The sequence below is a fragment of the Oryzias latipes genome, chromosome 3 (assembly GCF_053564925.1).
Source record: "Oryzias latipes strain Hd-rR chromosome 3, Olatipes_Hd-rR_3.1".
NCBI classification, from domain to species: Eukaryota; Metazoa; Chordata; class Actinopteri; order Beloniformes; family Adrianichthyidae; genus Oryzias; species Oryzias latipes.
Genome location: NC_136239.1, coordinates 26,189,320 through 26,211,492, shown reverse-complemented (window position 1 = coordinate 26,211,492; position 22,173 = coordinate 26,189,320). Strand labels below are relative to the sequence as shown.

General features: G+C 38.6%; 1 protein-coding gene across 1 annotated transcript in view; it reads left to right on the top strand.

Moving 5' to 3' along the window:
* The first annotated feature begins 3,449 nt into the window (after positions 1 to 3,449).
* LOC101161475 (chromodomain Y like 2) overlaps positions 3,450 to 22,173 on the top strand; it is a 30,795-nt gene continuing 12,071 nt past the window's right edge. The window contains exons 1-2 of the mRNA XM_004067348.5: positions 3,450 to 3,767; positions 19,301 to 19,892. Coding sequence (XP_004067396.1) covers positions 3,744 to 3,767; positions 19,301 to 19,892 — 616 coding nt within the window. The 5' untranslated portion in view covers positions 3,450 to 3,743. The remainder of the gene's footprint in view (positions 3,768 to 19,300; positions 19,893 to 22,173) is intronic.

Here is a 22,173-nt window from a genome sequence, read left to right as displayed (position 1 = left end):
CAATAGTTTTACAGTATTAGTCAACAAGATTCATCTGCCGTTAACAAGAACCCAACCTCTGCAGTTGCTTCTCTACAGATCTCCTGAGTGGTTATTTTGGGGAACAGAGCTGCTCACCTCAGGAACTAGGGGATTTAATATTTCAGCCAGGTACACTCGGTTGCTGTGGATAGTTTTTTTTTTCTCCTTTTCCTGAGCTCATGTAATTTTATTCCAAATGACCTGATGTAAGGGAGCGGCATAAATGAGCGTTTTGTTTTTTACAGACCATCACACTCACCTCACTGATACTTTTTCCCCCTCTGTTGAGAAATTGGGATGAGTCTGTTGGATCTTCAGTGGAATGAAAAAAGGTAATTGTGCTTGTTTTTGCGCTCTTGTGATTAAAAAAAACATCAACTTTTGCCCAGATCACATGAGAAAAATGTTACTTAGACAGACTTGTCATTAAATTGTCATTAAATTGCACACGAATAGAAAACTCAAAGTGAGATAACCAGCCTGGTGGCATGCAGCTGCACATCTAGAAGAAACCAAGGTTACCGTTGGACAGAAAGTTAGATCAGAGTTTGATCAGATAAACTGATTTCCTGCTGTAAATTATGTAGCATTATTGTGTGTACTGTTGCTTCAGTTAGTGTATGAATGACAACCAAACCCTGCCATGTGCCATTACTGACACAGGAATGCACTCACTGACTTAATCAACAAATAGTTTGATAAACATGTAGTTGTAAAAAATGTTAGTGCAAATGTGCTAGCTTTTAAAGCCAAGCTACTTTCTTTCAGATATATTTTGAGGATTCAGTGTGTAATAGGGTGATAGTGTTGCCACAATCCAAAAATCTCTCTTTTCCCCTCACATTTCTTCTTATTCCCCCCATATATCTTGTTTGTGTACATGTTTGGTTGTACCTGTAAAACTTAGGGCGTGGCTCACCTTCCTGCTCTGGTGCAACTAGTCTGCCACAACTGCTCTGTTATCCCTTAAGGTGCCCCCTGCAACTGACAGCTGAGGACACTTTCCTGGTTTAGTGAAGTCCTTGTGTTTTTCGTACGAGTCTATCAAGATTGTGTTTCCCCTGTCTACCTCCACCCCATCCTAATTTCCCTTACAAGAACCTAGACTGTTCCATCTGTGTATCTGCACTTCACTACCAAGAACCAACTTGGCACTCCTTTCAAGCTTCTTCAGCGTCCAGCTAACTGACTCTGGGTTCTTTTCTATACATAGAGAGAAAACTCCATGCTTTTCCGTTTTAGTGATGGTTCATTTCTAATACCCATTAGAAGCCTACACATGCATGGCCTATTTTAGGCTGGCTATGGGCAAAACAATGGTTAGTGCATGTTTACTGAGGTTTAACTGAGAATTGGCACCAGTCTCCAGCAACCTGATAAAGTGCCGTCATTTCAATCTATCTCATGCTAAAATGGTATAGTGGTGAATACTTGTATAGTGCTTTTCTATGGCTCTTTACAGTCACAGTCCCATGCACACACAGTTCCTATAGCCAATGTGTGTGTATGTGGGTGGGGTTTGGTGTCTTGCTTAAGGACCCTTTGACACATGGGTAGGCAAGGTGGGTACTGAACCTGTGATCTTCTGATTGAGGGGTTGGCTGCCCTACCTCTGCACTATGGCTGACCCCACCCTTCAAGGACTAGAAATGCCCAATAGACTAAAAACGTATAGGTCAAGGTTTAGGGTTAAAGTTTAACCTTCTTTTTTTTGTGTTCAATCCTGTGTGCATAAAAGCAGGGACAAATTCAAAGTCCCACTCCAATCATCTTTTCATCTATTGTTAAAGCGTTCCCAGTGGTCTTTTGATTATGGCATTTTTACGCAAAAAAATAAATAAATAAAACTGTTTTCTACGACATCGTTTCTGTAGGGTGGTGTAGATACCATAACCATTCGGCCTGCAATAACCGTTCAGGGTCCTTTTGACTGAGGATAACGTTACATTACGGTAACCCCACTTGGACAAACTACATAGTGTGGAGATCTGCTCAGGCTCTACATATTTTCATTTCATGTTTCCTTTTGTAACCTAAAGTTCTTTTCCTCATAAATTGTGTCTGACATTATTCTTTGTAATGTTATTAGAGAGATTTTGCCACAACCCACTTTGTAAAAAGATCTGTGGCTGTTAGAATGAACCGGCTGCTCCACACAAGCGAAACGTGTCTCTGATCAGAGCAGCTGAAGTCTCGTAGTTTCGTGTTCGCAGGCAGGGAAGGTGCTTTGTTATAGTGTGCTCTTCGGATAAGGGTTCGGACCGCAGTCCGTTCGGCTGCAATGCACTTAATAATAATAATAAAAATAATAAAAGCACGTTTAGAAGATAATCTTGCTTTGTGTCAGAGCTGTTTGTTTACAGCGGACCGCATGATATCTTCTTCTATAGTAATATAGTAATTTGTCCAAACCAATCACTATCTTACACGTCATTGGACCACATAATGTGACGTCAGCACCAGTCGAAGGACCCCGAACGGTTGTTGCAGGCCGAATGGTTATGGTACCTACAGTGGCAGTAGTTCATCAGTAGTTCACCACTGAGTTGTGAGCAGGACTGTTAGTGGTCTGTGTGCATTTCCCATGATCCCTTTGCTTACGCTTTCTCCAGCTGGCTTACAACCCCTCACAACCCCAAGCTAACATTTGCAATGCAACAAAAATGATGAGCAATATCTGATCTATCCAGCTGTACAAGTTTGAGCCAGATGTCAGCTCAGACGAGGAAAACAAACACATACATGGTTTTATTTTTCTGCAAGAAGATGCATTTTTTTGTCCGCTCCTGATTCACAAAGATTTTAATGAAGAAATACTCAAAAACACAGTCTAGATAGATAGATAGATAGATAGATAGATAGATAGATAGATAGATAGATAGATAGATAGATAGATAGATAGATAGATAGATAGATAGATAGATAGATAGATAGATAGATAGATAGATAGATAGATAGATAGATAGATAGATAGATAGATAGATAGATAGATAGATAGATAGATAGATAGATAGATAGATAGATAGATGGCTAATCAGTGGGTCACAGTAAGTCACATGCTGTTGAAACCATGTTTCAATAATTATTATGATCTTTTATGAATATTTTGTAAAATTTCGTCTGCCATTAAGACAATTGTGCATGTAACAAAGTGTATGATTGTTTTACTTTTTTAAGTTACATTAAAGGTTTTTCATGTTTAAATGTCGTGAATTTGAGGTAATCCTTGGTAACCTGTGACTGTCGATGAACTGCGTCAAATTCAGGTGAGGTCAGGTGTCTTTGGCGGTAAAGTGGACAGGTATGGTGACAGATCGGACTCAGATGGTGTGAACAAACACAGGACATCTAACAGATCTCCCACAGAGTTGCTGCTTTGAGGCGGTAATGTGAGGGGCGTGCAGACCATCACGCCGCGCATTCTTTTATTTTTTTCTTTCTTTTTTTTTTTAGCCGAGCGCTTATTTTCCGGTCCTCCGCTCGGGTCTGGGTAAACACCACCACCCCGATTGGCTGTTTGTTTTAAGAGTGGAACGATCCATCGCACAGCGCCGGGCTCGATTGACACTGTCTGCTGATCTGCTGCTGCGGATTGCTCAGAATAACAAGGCTGCTCGCTAATTCCTGTCTATCGTGGCTTTCGCCGGAACGCCGAGAGTAGGGTCCCAAAAAATCCTGCTGGGCAGGCTAGAACGCCGCTCCGCCGCTGTCCGCACCCCACCATGGCTTCTGGAGACCTTTACGAGGTAGGAGAAAGAGCCGTCCTCGGAAAAAAGCGCTGTAATATTGACGAATATTGGAATTAGGAAGTAAAGGGAAGGGCGTCACGTATGTAAAAAGCGGTGTCCTGAGCCTTTTTATCGGGCGAAACTAACCCGCTGGAGCTTCGCGGAGACCAGGCTGTGTTTTTTGCGCTCGTACTTTAAGTCGCTTCTGGTACACTTTGTGGGAATTGTGAAAGACTGTTGTGAATAAGATGTAATTGAAGGGGGGCTGAACTCTTGTCTGACGCCGAGTGGAAAGTCGTGGTAAAGTGACAGCAGCGCGGCGCGGCGCGGCGCAGCGCAGCGCGGAGCGGAGCGGACGGGCATGGTGAATAGCTCCAGACGGAGTGATGGGCTCTGAAGGTGCGCGTGCATGCCCAAAAATGTGTCCTCCTCCCAGCCTTCAGAGCACTGGGGACTGTTTGCAGGCTGTCTGGACGCACGTTTCCATTAAAAAAAAGCTTGATGCGTGATGAAGAATGGGTGGAAAAGTTGCGTGAACAATCGGGTTTGGCTGAAGGGACACGCAAAATCCTGGAGCCCTTCATCTCCACCTGAGGCAGACAGACACTTCACTGTGCTGGCAAATGGGGTCTCAGATGATTTTTCAAACGTATTGGGCCGACATTGTCTGTGGAACATGACAGAGCAAACACACAAAAAAGTCCATGGCATTCTTCTGTTCCTGTAGATAACATTATCTGCTCACAACACTCACATACATTTGCACAAGTGGTCAATTTTGGCATCATCTTTTGTATGATAGAGCAGAAGTTAAAGAGAAACTGTCAATAGAGTTGCTTTTCCCCATATGGTGTTATGACTTTAAACTTTATTTAACTTTAATTAATCATTTTTTCTGCTGTAAATACATTTATTTTCCAGCCACATTTGACCCAAAATATGCTACTGTTGGTTGCATCCTAATCTTTAAAAGTAAATCCTGTCATTGTGGTTTTCTGATGCTGATTTCTTCTATTTATCAGCTATGCAACACATATGCTATACATTTCACAGTCAAATGAGTATTCGGTTACTGCCTAAAATGTGGGGATGTGTCAGGAAGGGCATCTGGTGTAAAACTCTCTGCCAAACCACCTGTGTGACTCGGTGAAAGCTGATTCGTTGTGGCGAGGCCTAAGAGATATGCTGAAAGATGAACATCAACTGTCTAGAAATCCTGCTACCAACATTCATCTTCTGCCGTTTTATCCCTTTCGGGGTCACGGGGCTGCCGGAGCCTATCCCGGCCACTTGTGGGCGAAGGCAGAGGACACCCTGGTCAGTTTGCCAGTCTGTCGCAGGGCCACAATCACACACACCCATTCACACTCACACCTATGGACAATTTAGATTAACCAATTAACCAACATTTGATGTTTTAATAGTTGTCTGGGATTACAGCCCATACTGAAATAAATGTTTTGAAGTAGATATATGCATTTTTCATTTGTGAAGGATCCAGTGACCTGCAGTATACTTTAGAACCAAAGGGATGAACCAGAGATTGACATTCCCCCAGTCATGTTTTTGAGTTAAACTCTATTTCAGGCAGTAGGGTGTGTTGCAGCTCTATTGGCTTTGCATGGATTGTTCAAACTAAATACTGCTAATACTAGTGACTTTGTGTTTTGTTTTAAACATCATATGAAACTGTCTCACTATGTTGTCATCTTAAGCGTAAGATGCACATTTCTAGAGTTTCTGACATATAAAATAAAAGTATCCAGTTTGGAATAAAGATCATGTCAGTTCAAAGTAGGGTTGCCACAATTTTCAAACCTAACCATATGTCACACCATTGAACCAAAAAGTGGCATAAGTGAATTGTTGCATTCCTACTGTATATCAGTTTGTTTACATAGAAAGTGTCAAACACATGTGTAAGAAGGATTTATTATGTATTTTTTTATTATAATACACCAGGCTTAGTATAAGCCAACTGAGGTTTTTCTGCATTGTTACTTGCTTATTAGCAATTTAAAAAAAAAAGGTCTTGTGAATTTTTTTTCCTGTTGTTGTTAAACCGCAAACCAAAAATCATGGTTATCACCAAGTTGTGAGGAAAGTGAACCATTACACACCTTGTTCAAGTACAGTTTATTTTATTCTATTTTTTTTATAATATACTCAAACATTATTAAAATCTGTGGGTGTTGACCTCTAGGGGCCAGCATCCTGCCGGTTCTTCAGAAACCGGGCCACTACCCTCTGCTGAGTAATTACCTGGATCAGGTGTGTTTTGCTAATAATAAGCTGCAATGACATTTTAGTTGGAAAACATTGGACACTGGCCCTCCAGGCCTGGACTTCCATACCAGAGATTTCATCTCTGTACATTGGCAGTCTTCAGTTACACAAATTAGTTAAAAAATGATATTATGGAGGATGCTTCAAACGTTGGTTAAATGTCAAAATGACTATAAGAATGCTGTTGTAGTAAAGTGATGATTCTCAGAAACGATTTAATGTAAAACTGTTGTGATGGGCATTTCTGTTTGTGAAGAAATGTTGGAGTTTTGGCAAACATTGGCAGAAGAGTTCTGAGTTTTTGTTGAGATTGTGCATACATTAATTTGACCTATTAGAACAGAAAAATGTGATCATAGTGTACTCTAAATCAGACTTGTGACTCACCAACCACGTGAGAAGGTAAGCACTTGTTATCTCTGGCGGTGGAGTGGTTTATTTCTCTGTTCATGTCAAGTTTATAGGCTTTGTGTTTACTGCACCTGCATGATTCCTGTCCAATACTCAGAGCTATTTAAACTATACTAGCTGCTATACTGCTATACCTCCTTACAATGACCTTATGTTTGAAAAGCTGTTAACCCTTTTGCATCGCAGCAAGAGCTCCATTGTTGACATTTTTTCAACTAGCGTCACTCTTCAGTTGTTTACGCAATTAAAGTAATTCCACCGGATCTTAAAGCAAAGAAAAGTAGCTTTGCCCTGATCTTTAGTTTTTGGGGGGCGTTATATCTGTAGACCAGGGGTCGGCAACCAGCGTCTCTTTCATCCCTGTGCTCTGGCTCTCTGTGGTTTTGTAAAATAACTATTATGTTCTATTGTCGTGGTGCTTTTAACACCGCCTGGATATGCAAGTGGGCAGAAGGAGGAAAGCAGCGTGAACCCGCTGAGAGGGTGTGTTTGCGGCTGTGAACGCAGACCAGAGTCTGTTATGGGATGGAAAGTTCTTCTAAAAAGACAGTACATGTTGAATGAGGTTGAATGAGTAGTGAATAAAAGCCTCATCATGCAGAACCTCTCTGGGTTGTCTGTCGACCAGCTGTTGTATTTTTGTGAGCAGATCTGAACCAGGAGCAGGTCAGAACTTGGCGAACTGCTCACCCCTGGAGCGGCTCTCCTGTGCTGACGGCAACGGTGGGCAAGCAGTAAACAGGACGGGTTCATAAAAATACTAACTGGCTGAGTATTAGGATTTAATAAAAAAAAAAATAGACATTTTCTAAGTAAAGTATTACGTGACTATCGACCTGTGTCAGAGCCACGACTCCCGCCGGCGTAATCCCAACAATGTTCCGACCCAGGTAGGACAACGGTGGAGAATTTTTAGAAAATTGAAGTTCCTGAAGAAAACAGTACGTTTAATGGCACCTGGGCAGATTAGTTTGCTTTCAACAACTTTACCAGTATGATGATATGTAATGAGGAATTAGCAAACAACAAAGTCTCAAATGTGGCGGCGAGACATCCCAGAATAAACAAGCAGCTTTTGCCCAAAACCATCCTGATCCAGAAAAGAAAAAATGTTGTTTGTTGACAAAAATCTATTGGAGGAGTGGATTACAGTTTTTCTCCATAGGTTTGGCTCATTTCTTGAAACAGAAATTACATTCTCAAAACAACATGGACAAACCTCCAAACCACTTGGCAATTGTTCTCAATAGAATGGAATTTCTCATTAATTTCATCAAATTGCAAATGTCTTAGTACATGTCTCAATGTCTCAGTACATCTTTGCAATTGATTAAGTACAGGTATTTAGCACAATTTTCAAGTGAATAGATCTTGTTGATCTAAACTGATTGTTGATTCTCAGTCTAATGGTTGTTCGCTCCAAAATGAGTCAGCATCATTTCATTGTGTAAGTCATCACATGCACAATAGTCTGTTCAATTGTCAAAATTATAATTATCATAATACCATGAATTAGGCCTGCACAATATACCGCAAATTTATCGTTATCGCAATATCCAGCTCTGCAATATGCATATCGCAAAAGACGGCGAATATCACAATAAATCGCAAACCCAAAATGTGTTAAAACAATCTTCTAGCAGCTTGAAGCATTTAACGAATCAAATAAATCCCTTTATGCTTTGACCAATCAGATGGACGCCTTCCCATTGTTGACCAATCAGATGGAGGCCTATTATGTTAACCCTGGTCCTGAAGAGCCTCAACCCTGCCTGTTTTCCAGCTCTCCTTAACCAGCTTGCTGTTGATTGGCTGACTCAAGTGATTTCACATCCTGATTGACTGAACACACCTGATTTTGGTTATCATTATCGAGCAGTCTAGGGAGAATTGGTAAACAGACAGGGTTGAGGCTCTTGAGGACCAGGGTTAGCCACCCTGACGTTTGTCCCCCATGTCGATGAGGGTCATTTGGAGTATAATTTTTAAACTGTTGCAATGAAATGGGAATGATGTTTTTGTTTATTTTTCTATTTGTTTATTTACCGCAAATATATCGTTATCGCAATATTGATCACTAATATCGCATATCGCAAGTTTTCCTCATATCGTGCAGCCCTACCATGAATACGATATATGAATCCCTTGGAACGTTTGATAAATTTACTACGGCATTTGACAGTCAGGTGAAACTAGAACTTGACTTACGAAGGAGGATGTCCCAGGCCAACGAGGGGGCAATACAACTATGTGTGCTGCCATATCTGAGCATGGTGTGGCCACTCACATCCCAAGTCGTGGCCCAAACAATACACAGAAGCTCCCCCCTTCTTCTTGGACTGCCTTCATTTTGATTTGATCCCTGAAAATGAGAGAGGTCTCGTAGGGCCTCACCCACCACTATATGTTATTGTATGGGACAATGGGAATTTCCACCGTGGCCCGCTCATCAGGGCCTGGTTCACTTCTCATAGAAGGATGGTCATAGTGTTCCTACCACCTTACTCTCCTTTCCTCAATCCTATTGAGGAGTTTTTCTCCGCTTGGAGGTGGAGAGTGAATGAGCATCGGGCTCAACATCAGAGGTCCTTGCTCCATGCAATGGATGCTGCGTGTGTACAGGAGATCAGTGTATGCACGCCATTTCTTCCTTCGTTGCATCGCAAGGGAGAATATATGCTGTGATGTGGAGGAGAGTCTGTGGCCAGACAGACAGCAGCGTGTGGATGGCCAGCAGGTTGAGGACGATGGCCAAGAGAGGGAGGGTGAGGACAGCGACCAGTGAAAAACTGTTAGTTGTGAAACTCAACCATTATTTACAGCACTGTAGGCTGCATATCATTCTCATTGTTTTTGTTTATATTATAAAGTATATTATGCTGTATACATTTTCTTTTTACTCTGATGTATGAAAGTTACTTTATGTGTGTGAATGATAATGGTTACAATTTCCTTGGCAGTAGGAGTGCAATGTGTGTTGTTAAACCTAAGAGGCTACTCTTACCCTAAAATCCTTTTTCTTTTTTTCAGTTTTATATAAAATTGTATTCTGTTAGCTTTACAAAAACAGTACAGTAACCATTGTCAATAAAGGACTGAGCTAAGACTGAAAGGTGGACATGAGGGATATCTCAGTTGTCCTCTGCTATAGTGACAAAACATCTACTTATTTTGACTTGCAGTGCCTACACAATGCCAAAGGGACGAAGTATTTTGGAGGCACTGACTGATTAATTGAGAAGGAAATTTAGTTGTGACATGAGTGAATTGTTTTGGAAGAGATGTGAGCTATTGCAGGTGAACCATGGTGTTGTTCCGAACCATCCACATTATTTTGGCAAAAGCACCAAGAGTGTTGAGAACGTCCGGTCTGCTTCAAGAAATGAGCCAAAGCAATTGAGAATGATCTTTGCCATTTCCGTGGCACTGACTTTACATGGGAAAGGAATTTAGTTTTGAAGCATGAGTGAACAGTTTTGGGAGCTATATTAGATTTTGCAAGTGAGCTATAGTGTTGTGCTGATCTGTAAGACTGATTTGCCAAATGATCTTAGAATTTTCAGAATGTAATTTCTGTTTTAAGAAATGAGCCAAACCCATGGAGAAAAACTGTAACTGCTAGTTAATTATGACAAATTTGCTAGTTTTGTAGCCTCTCTGGAAATAGTTCTCATCAGAACCCATTAAATGAAAGAGGATACCAAAAAAAAACTTATATCTTCACGAACTTTAAAAACAAGTGAAATTATGCCAATGGAAACATCGGGTTTTCCAAAGGGTGTTGCAGCTCCATGTGTCTTACTTTCTGTGGAAAGCTGATCCAAATGGCTCTTTGAGTGGTAAAGGTTGCCGACCCCTGATATAGACCAACAAAAGCTAGTAATATTCAAATGATTAATTTACTTTTTTTTTATTGCCCAAAAAGAAGTCAACTAGACTTGGTTGATTGCTTTTTTACAAACATGATTTAGAGTAAAAGTATTCAGTCAGCGAAGGTAACTGGATGCTTTGGAGAACTTGAACATATCACCATCTTGCAAGGCTACCAACAGTTCATTCTGAAACAAGGAAATCCCGTAGCTACACTTGTAGATTTTCTATATCTATGTCAGAACAGTTTTGATGAAAGGTTTCACAGATGGCTCTGCGAGGCAAAATATTATTTACTCCAGATTAGATAATTCTCTAGTCTTTCTTTTCCAAAGCATTATTCTTCTCATCGGTTTGTCTCCTTGACATAATGGCAGGCATGTTTTCAAACCAGTCACCTAACTTGCAACTGTAATAAGTTTGACTACTGAACTTCTTGACTTTTGTTCATTGTTTCCCATTAATTGTACTAATTAGCTTAAATATAGAACACCTGTGCCACCGCCTACATTTATATTTATTTTTATATCACCTTCCACTTGCCTTTTCTTGCACTTCTACACACAGGGCAACACATTTGATGCACAAACACTCTTTCTTTCCCTCCCTGCTTCACCTATTTTGCCAATATAGTTTATCTGATGGTCTATATTAGCCAGATTATGCTGATTTTTGGTCTAGTGCTTTAGATTGCATTTGGAAAAGTAAGATAAATATCTGAATGGAGGAGTTTGAGGTTAATAGCAACATCTAAATTATGTGTTATGTTTATCCTAAATCCAAATTTTACGTCTTTTTTTTTTTTTACTGAGGTCTGATGCTCCCAGTAATGTAGGCAAATATGCCATATTCACTCTAGTTTCAGTTCTGCAATTGAGTTTTAGAAGCTAAACACTCAGCATCTATATAAAGCTTCCTCATTCATATTAGGAAAGATCTGGATCCCGCTTATATGGCTACAGTTCTCACTATATCATCAGTGTCTCTTTCTCATCCCCCCCCCCCCCCCCCTGTTTTTCATATTGGAGGCCAACAGAAAGCCTATGTCTTGCAAGTGAGTTCCACTAATGTTCTAACCATTAACTAAATTGCCTGTCAACTTTTCTCCCCTGCTAATGATGTCAGGGTTAAAAGTCACAAAATAAAAAAATGGAAATTGGGATAAAAAATATTGCCCCTTAAGTGATTTAGCAGGGAAAATAAAAGTGAATTAAAAATAATGGATTGATGAAATATCAAGCAAATTAATATATTTCCTGGTGGTTTAATAAACATTTCTTATTTTATGGTATTTTTTTTCCCTTTAGCATCAATGATAATGGAAAAATAAAACAGGTAAGAGACCCAAACCAAAAAGGCTAAAATCCCATAGATTACTATTGAGAATTAAACAGCTATTACTCGGCCATTATGTTCATCAGAATAACCATTCTTGCTCTACTACCTTTTATTAACATGTTCTTGCTGATATAAAACATTTTTTCATTACATTTTTGCAGTAGTGCAAGTTATTCAAGTTATAAACTGACCAATCAAATGCCTCAAAAAGAGTAGGTGACCTTGTGTTGAATGTATAAGCGTTAGACAGATTCTCCTGAGCCTGCCTTCAGTGATAGGGGTGTGCCCTTCTAACATGCTCACTCCTGATTGGAGAGAGTGGTGATCATAGAAACGTAGATGGGCCAATCATGGCTTACTGAGAACATCTTCCCACATGGCGAAGGACATATCGCCGAAAAATGGTGAATACATTGAATTCATTTAATCATAATAATAATAATTTTACTTTATTTGGAAGGAACCTGTAGCAAGCATTTTCTATGGGTGACATCACGCGCGATATATCCAGTTATTTGTTATGCAGTCAATGGATCGTATAATAGACTGTCACTTTACCACGTATAACGGGGGGTGGGGGGAGTGTCATGGGTACAACGGATAAGGGAGTAATCAGGCTGAACCTGTCCACAAACACACACATCCACACACTCTAAGTCAATAGTTGTTGGCCGCAAAAACCTTTACACATATGCCTATGCCACATGTGTCAAACTCAAGGCCCGCCATGTCATTTTATGTGCGAGCATAAAAGTTTTTAATTTCTTAAAATAAAAATTGGTGTGTATTTATTCATATCAAGGGGAATTGGACTTGAAATATCGGATTGGGCAACTATACATTAGGACTTAAACACTGTCCATATAACCTAACCTGACAGAATCAAATTTAAAAGGGTTGTTTATGCTAGAGTAACAAGCGAACATGTTTTTTCAATGCAACTGTAATTGTCAGTTTAAAAAGTTATGATAAATAATTAAATGAGTTATGTAACATTAAGGAGTAGATACATTTATTTTTCATTACATTTAGTTACATGTATAAGTTAAATCTGGCCCTTTGAGGACAGCCGCTATGCTGATGTGGCCCTCAGTGAAAATGAGTTTGACACTCCTGGTTTATGCTGAACCACAAATACACACATCAATGCACAGACATGGATACAGATTGAGATTTTTGCTGCTCTATCTTTAAATACTGTTTTGCTAATATTCCATTTGTTTTAACATCCGAACTTTGTGGGTTTTTGAGAACACTAGAATTTTGATTAAAAACATTGTGGTTTGCCTTTGAAAAAATCTTTCAGTCAAAGCACAATGAAAGTTGTGCTTAAAACACATTCTCTCAGCCTGAAAGCCTAAAAAAGGACAGAACTGGCAATACAGTATTTCAACAACAGGAAACCCGCAAAAAACAACAAGTAACTACATATTCTTTCAGTTTTCCAAAATGCAATCTTACCCTCAGAGTGACCAAATGCTCAGTTTCATGCCATGGTGTTTCCAGGACAAAACACCAAAGCAAAATAAAGGGATCCTCTCACCAAAGTAAATAGTTCAGGCAGATAATACCGGAAGGTAAATCCACATCCAAAAGTCGGTGGAGTCGGAGTCATCCTCGACAATTCAACTTCGCAATCTTTAGTGATAGACGTACTTTTACTCTCAGGTCCCCTGTAAAGTCCCTAAAGTCTACTTGTAAAGTGTTCCTTCCCCCAGTCTCATTTAGTGAGTTATCTGGCCTTGTGTTGACTTATCAGTAGAATACACTAAAACCAAACACAAAAAAAAAACCAGACAGCACACAGTGGTTTCAAAAATCACATGACTCTCATGAGTACACATCATAAAGAAAACAAACCAGAATATAATGCAGATAATTCCATAATGCCAAACATTTAAGCACACTGCCATGTGGCAATGGTTCATCATAAGCAGGATTTATTTTAGCTAATTTGGAACCAAACTGCTGACTTGGTTGAATATCTTCAATTAATCAAACTAAAGGTAAGAATTTTGGATACCAGTTAGTGGTATCCAATGTACTGCCGCCATCAGTGTGTGCATGTGTGTGTGACTGGGTGAATGGGTCTGTGACTGTAAAGCGCTTTGGGCTTTGTAGATAGAAAAGCGCTATATAAATATACGCTATTTACCATTTACTGGAAGTATAGGTTCATCGAGTATCATCTTTCCAAAAATTGACAAAGATCCAACATTGTGCACCCCTAATTAAAACATAGACAAGTGAGGGGAGACTTGTAAACACAGAAAAATACTTTAGGTTATGACCTCATGAAACAACTGGAGCTTCGTGAAGACTGCTGCCATATCTTGATAAAAACAGATGACTGAACCTGAGGATGGAAAAGAAAAATATAAACAAAGATCTTCATTTCTTGTTACAGTGAAAGTAGAAAGAAGGTAAGCAGACATAAACACAAAGTATGCATCATTTGCTCATCAGGCTCTATGCTAACCAAAAAAACTATTAGATGGTGTTTTCTGAATGAAGAAAAAGAATCAAAATACTACATGTACGTGGAATAAATATCTTTTGAAAAAAGCTCAGGGTTTTCTTGTCCCTCACAGCCGAAGAGACAACTAGCAGTGCTGCATGCTATACTGCCCACAAGGGCCCACTTGTCTTATAGTCTGAGATTTCCAAAAGTTTGAGTTCAGAATGTCTTTTGACAAAAATGTGTTCAATTCAAAACACGCTCTTTGCAGCAATGCTGTCAAGTTAAATACAGAAATTTGGGCTTTTCATTTTTAAACCATGTTTAAGGTCCATGTACAACATTTTGGCTGGGTATTTACCAAAATAAAAGTCATGTTTTATAGTCTCAGCTTTTCCACTTTTTATCCTTAGAAGGTATACTGTATAAATGTTGCATTTCTTTATAAAAAATGATCAAAAAAATAAATGAGTGATCTCTCTAAAAATGACAAATTGAAAGAAGTGGAGTTAAAGGAACTACTTGCTTTATTTTACTTGCAAAAGATAATAAGTCTCACTTCTACAGAACAGAAAAGAGGCAAATGGAAAAGGATTGGTTCTGTATACACTTCAGCTTATTTACTGCTTTGTGTATTAAATGTTCAACAAACTAAGAAAACAGAAGCATACTATCAAACATGGCAGCCCAAACACACAGGCTACCATGACAACAAAAGTAAACAGTGAACTGACTTTTTTAAATATCATAAAAAATAGAAAGAGCTTTGACTTCTATTCCAGATGACAAAAAAAACTGTATTTGCATGTGTTCAAACCAACATTTGTGCATGTGTGTGAGCCTAAAAGCTCCCCTCTTAAACAGGTTATTTTTCACAATAAAATCCTTCATGATATAATTTAAAAAAATAATCCTATACCTTTATGTTTACATAAACCTCTTTGTGTTTAAGCTGTGGGAGGTGTCTTCTGTCATAATGGTCTCAAAGACATAAGAGGATAAAGAAATAGTCATTTGGCAGGCAAATACTCTGATTATGTAATGTATTTCCTCACACACAATCAGTAAAATACAGGTTTATGATCGCAAATGAGTGTTCAATGGTATTGTTGATTTCTAATTCTTAGCTAAAGGGGATCAGTGAAGATCATTCAACCCGCTCTTTAACAAACAGGTGTGCCCATAAACGTGTGTTCTGATCTTTCTGAGGATTTTTTTTTAAACTTAACACTTTATAAATAAGTTTTTCTTTGTGAACCGTGACCTGTTCTTGTTCTTTTGTGATAGGGCAAAACATACAGATAGAGCCCCAGCGTGGGCAGTGCATTTCCAGTTCTTCCACATATTTTTTTTTCACACCAGCGCAAGAAACAACAGATGCTTACAACTGATTCATCAACCAATGCGCTCCACCATAATGTGTTTACTACATATTTGCACTAAACAAACACGTTCTATGTGAACATGTTGGGTAGTTAACTTATGCTCATGTGCTTTGAAACAATTTTAAAGGAGCAAAGGTAACACAAGGTGTAGTCAGACTGGGAAAATCATTTAAGGGGAGCGAGTCCACTTAATTTTTTCTGTATCGAGTCCTGAACCTTGTGTTTGGTCTGTATTCAGACTGCTGTCAAGCGGAGTATCCGGTTCAGGACCAAAGCTTCTAAACAAAACCATGGGACTAAAGGTCTCTTCTATCATTGGCCAGGAACTATGAGGATGGGTTAAAACAAGAGAAAGACGGATGTGCTGCGCTTTACAACTCTTGTCGGGATAGTTAAAACGTTATATTGCGATTACCAGTTTTTGAACGTCGGGAACAACACTTCTTACTTGTTACTTTGGTACGGCGGAGGCATGATGGAAGGTGAATATTGGCAAGGTGACGTGCCGTGCGTGCTGTTAGTCAGAAAATGCTAGCAACTGCAGTTATGAGAAGATGTCGGGTATAAAGGTATACTAAGTGTTTGTGACATATGAACATATGGCATATGAATCGAGACCACCTCAAAAAATGGTTCTGAGAGCAGTTCCTGGTCCCGGACCAGGGTTGGGTGTATTCAGACTAAAAAAAAAAATTCCGGATTATCGAGGGAAACGAACTCTGGTTCACTTAAACTAAATGTGTCCAATACACCCTCAGTGACTTATTGATATAATAAATATGTCAAGGAAATATATATTATGACTTATGTAAAATGAACTACAAAGTGACTTAACATCAACAAAGTAAGCATATTGAAACAATCATCACAAAGCTATAACTTGAGTCCTGTAAGAATATAGTAAAAAGTAATGAAGCCTATGATTAACGTAATACAGAATCACAAGTTCTTACAAAGAGGACCTGATAATCAGCAGGATATTTTGAGAAGCTCATAGAGCAGGGATCACTAACTAGCAGATCGTGTTCCTCCCAGACACTGGGTCATGTGGACCCGGACCCAGATCCAAACTTGACGCAAAACTAATACGAATGGCACCTCTATTTTAAATGGTGCAGCTATTGTTGTCGTTGCAACCAACACATACTCACTTCCAACTTGTCATATATGGACATATTTTCTGTGCCCTCTCCGTGTCATTTTTTGACGTATTGGGTGTCCCCCAACTCGTCATTTTTCGACGTACTGCCTGTTCCCAATAAATTAAAAATTGGGGGTCCCCAATCCCTGGGCCGCGGACCAGTACCGGTCCGGGGTCCGAGGGCCGCTTGATACGCTAACTGTGATTCTTTCCACTTTTTTATTTTTATTTTCAAGTTTTATTTTGTAAAACTACCGGATTCTGTTTACCACATCCGTCTTGACTTGTCGCGTGCCGAATAGGGGCTGCTTGCTCGGAGCGCTAGCTAAGTTATAAGCCCAAAGCTAAAAGTTCACAAAAGCCAAAGAAAAATACGTGTTTGGAAAGTTTCTTTGGGGAGAAAAGAGCTGATGAGAAAACTGAGTTTTTAACTTTAAAGAAACATAAAGCTGCTGTTTACAGACAGAACCAGGAGTCTTCCTCAATGTATGGATTTGTGGAGACAGTTGTTTCCACGTACCAAGTTGCTCTGCATAATATGCAGTGACTGACTCTCCAATGTTTTACATAATCTCACAATAATAAAGATGCAGACACAATGGATTCAAGAAGCTAATGAGGGATAGAGGATCTTCCTTTCATTCATTTTTCTTGGTGATGTTGGCAGTTGTCCTGTTTTGTGTGTGTGTGTGTGTGTGTGTGCGTGCATGTGTGTGTGTGTGTGTGTGTGTGGCTGTCTGTCTGGCGCACAGTTCCATGTGTTTTATGTTATGTGACATTAAATACTGTCAAAGTTTCAAGTTTACTCAATTACTCAGAAGTGAGAGTTACATATAAAGATGTGCCACCAATCCTCGGCTACTGAAAAATATATTACACTGAATATTTAGAACATCATTTTATTACCTTAACTTCAAGAAATGTTTTCCAACTGGACCTCTTTAAATTTGAGTTGATGACCCCCGTCAAAGAGGAACACTCATATTTTTCTCAACTAAGTTTAACTGGCTAATTACCAACTCCAATGAAATTAGTCGGGTTTTGGTGTTTTTAACATGTTTCTATGGCAATTTTTTGATGATGGATGGCATATATGTGAAAAATTAGGCTTAAAATAACATTTCTGAGTGTTTATTTATTCAAACCACTGTGAGTCAGGAGGATATGAAAAAATGCCGTTGAAAAAAGCTTGAAGCCCACATTTCTAATCGACTGCTGCTGGTCTGCAGAAAACAACACAGGGGTTAGTGGGCATGATTGGAACTTTTTTTAAATGCATCAAAAGATTGAAGTCATGTTTGTCTTAGTCATTTTTGTAATTTAAACATTTGTGACTTGGAAAATGTAAATAAGATAATTTCAAAAATGAAAAACCTTAAAAATACTTGGTTCTCTGAAGCTATTTATTGTTCATCTGATGTTCAAAAACAAAATAAAACATTTACATGTGAAAGACCCTCACACAGACCTTAGACAGAATGAAGCACAAGGGGAGTTGAAGGGTCTCTAACTGTCATGATCATGTGTAGTGTTGACTTGTACTTTTTTAGGAACATAAGATATTTCAATGCTTACTTATCACCTTAGTACAGGGGTGTCGAACTCATTTTCACCGAGGGCCACATCAGCATAGTGGCTGTCCTCAAAGGGCCAGATATAACTTATACATGTAACTAAATGTAATGAAAAATAAACGCGACTACTCCTTAATGTAAAATAACTCATTATTTATTTATTATAACTTTTTTAAAGTGACAATTACAGTTGCATAGAAAACACATGTTTGCTTGTTACTCTAGCATAAATCCTTTTACATTTGATTCTGTCAGGTTAGGTTATATGGACAGTGTTTAAGTCCTAATGTATAGCTGCCCAATCCGATATTTCAAATCCAATTCCCCCTAAATATGAATAAATACACACCAATTTTTGTTTTTATTTTAAGAAATTAAAAACTTTTATGCTCTTGTGGGCCACATAAAAAGGGCCTTGAGTTTGACACATGTGCCTTAGTGGAGACAGTATGACCTCAAATTTATTAGCTGGTTTATCTTCAATAGACACAACAAAGGATTGTCTTTGAAAAACAATGAAACCAATGGACCGGGGCATTTAAAACATTTTTTGCACACAAATTATGCTAGTCAATTCAAATATAACTTTTAAAAACTTGTGAACTTGTTTGTGTTTAGGCTCCTAAAACCTGAGCATCTCATTCAAAACAGGTATACTTAACATGTAGTAAGGTCCTGAAAAAAAACTGAAATGACTTTGTGTCACAAGAACAGCCACTGCTGCATTTTGGTTCAAAATGCAGCAGTGGAGAAACGAACCCAGACTTTGACACTTTTTTTATCCATATCTTTGATTCTTCTTGGATTCTCATACTTTCTGTCTCACAGTTGAAGTATACCTATGATAAACATTACAAATCTCTTATCTATTTAAATGTAAGAAACTGCAAAATCCTCATTTTCTGTTTTCTGTGATGGATTGATAAAATTCAAAAGTAAAATAGATAGGGTTGTGGTTATATTTTACAAAAAATCATTTTCCTCTTAGCTGAATGTGATGAATCTATATTTTCTTGCCCGTTTTCCTAAAACAAAATGTTTTTTGTTGTCTTCTGAGCCTCCCTCTTTTCTTCTGTGTTGGCCCCCAGGTGGAGCGGATCGTGGACAAGAGGCGGAACAAGAAGGGAAAGTGGGAGTACCTGATTAGATGGAAAGGATACGGTAGTAAAGAGGACACCTGGGAACCCGAGCATCACCTGCTACACTGTGAGGAATTCATTGACCAGTTTAACAGTTTAAGACTGCACTCACGCAAACGAACCAAGCTCCCGAATAGCCGCAGCCACCCCCACACCATCGGCCATGCCTCTGCATTCGAACACTCCAGAGCTCGATCTGAGGCTCCTAAAAAAAAAAGAACTTGTGAACAACCTGTGGGGGTGAAAGTCGGCTCTGGTTTGGGAATTGGAGGTGGAGGATTGGGACCTACTCAGAAGCAGAGGAGGGCAGGTGTTGATGCAGGAAAACATTCTTTTGGAGACAAAATAAGTAAAGCCATGACACACAGGGATCCTCGCTTTTTCCACCGGTTGAAAGATCCCGACGGCAGACTGCAAAGCGGAGAGATGGAAGCACCCATGTACAGGACAGCAGCAAGGTCACAAAGACTACCTTTAGAAGGAGTGGACGGAGAAGTGGGGCACAAAGACACCGCTGGAACACATTTTCCTACTGAACTAGGTAACGTCTTTATATTTTAAACGGGTCACAACCAAAGCACCAAAATGTTGCGCAGTTAAACAAAAGGAAAAAATACACATCACACAAACAGGAAAGAGAACTACCTATTCAATCATTTTTCTATACCTCTTTATCTATTAAGGGTCACAGGGGGTGGCTAAATCGTACTACATGTCAGTCCATCTCAGGAACACACAACTACACACACTCACACCTAAGGGACTATTTTAAATCAACAATCATCCTATTAAGCATATTTTTTAGATGAAATATTCTGATTTACAAATACAAAATAGGACTTTAAAATAAATGAAACACTATTTGAAATAATAATGAAATAATATTTGATGGATAAAAATACTGGAAAAAATAAAGTGGAAGGCTGCCACAATTTAGGTGCTGCCACAGAGAATTCTCTTTCACCTCTTAGCTTTCAATTGGACCTGGGGACATTCGGGAGCATTTGATCTGTTGATCTTATTGGTCAAGCAGGAGTGTGAAGGTGCAAAAACTCTGCAAGATAAAGAGAAGACATAAAGATTCTAAATCAAGAGATTTAAATTAAGTCTCTAAAAATTGCAGCCAGTGTGGTGAAGGTGAAATAAGGGTGATGTGCTCTAGTTTAGAAGTCCCAGTTAAAAGGCTTGTAGCAACTTTTTGAAAGGGCTTAAGACCACTAGGGGTATAACGATCAATCTACCTAATTGATTAATCAATTTATTTTCCTATGAAATAGATCGATCTGTCTGAGGCAAGTTGTTAATCAAATTGAATTGACCTATACCATTCTAAATTCATTTCAGTATTAAATAAATCAAAATAGCATTTGAATTGAAGCACAATAGGTTTATTTGACTATAACAACTAAGTGCATCATAATGACCAACACACATGTGATGGCAGCAAAAAATAATCATGGCCCAGTGTGTAGGAAAATAGTTTAAATTTTTGCAAAGACATGTGACCACACAGTGTGGTAGAATGCAGAAAAACAACAGTGGGCTGAACTTGATGAAGCTAAAATGTGAATGGATTTGCCATTAATTCTTTTTTACTAGTATGTTTGTACACATATTTAATTTATACTTGATTATCTTGCAAGAAATACAAGAAATCTGGAAAACTTCACCTTCACTGTTCAGTATCCAGGTATTTATCTCTGAGTCACACTGGTTGAATTTTTGGCTAAAGATGTCCTGGATCCATTTTAAGCCAGTGAATCAGATCGTTCCAAATGAATCAATATCAACAATGAATCATATTAGCAGCCACAAATGATGGTGTGAATTGTATTGTTGCTTAAATGAATTGTTAAATCCCTACCACATGCGAGTCGTTGCAGATAGGGCCTGTATTAAAATTGTTATTAGTCAATGTTTGATCTTTACTTAAGAAGGAATAATGATTCATTAAATTGATTAGTCATCTTTTCTTCTGAGATAATTTTGAATTTTTTCATTTAAAAAAGCATCTTTTAGATAATTTCTGATGTAGAAAATATAGGATGTCAATACTTTTTTCATTTTGCATTACTAGCTATATAAAGTGTTTTTTATTATAAAAATGCTTGTGGAAACTAGAAGTCAAACCGGTTCAATATATGCATCGCTTAATTGCAATAGTCAAAGCGAGTGGTCACAAAGGCACAGACTCATGTCTGTTACGCAAATAATATGAGACCCATAGATTGGATTACTGTTGCTTGAACCAATATTAGTGTTATGAAACCATTTTATGTCCGGCTTTTTCAATTATTGTACATTATAATTCAGAGTTTAAAATGCAACCTCAAAACACACAGCATGTCTGTGCTTCAGAGTTACAAGGGCATCTGGTGTCGATGTGTTGAACCATTAATCCTCACTTGTAATGTTACATTTTTACCCCATAAACTTTTCTGAAATTAAATAAAACCTCCTGCAAGAAATATAGTTTCAAAGTTTGCCTCATGAAAGACTGAAGCGATCACTTTTGGTCCTGAAATTTGACCTTTTGTTTTTCAAGAATCCTTTGGACTGTATAGTCTGTAGAGGTTTACATCCAAATCCCAGCATGGACAGTAAAAAATGTAGAAGTAGTTGGCACAGAAGTCCAGTAAACCTAAGTTTGCATATTCTTTTATTTGCAATAGATGTTTCATATACGAAACATGTGTACACCCTGTCATCACCACAATCCCTAAAGTTTTTATTTTATTGCATCGCAGTTGATAGTACACGTAAATCCAACTCTTGGGTCACAGTCCAGGGTCTGAACCACTGAAGTTAATCATTTGTTGTCA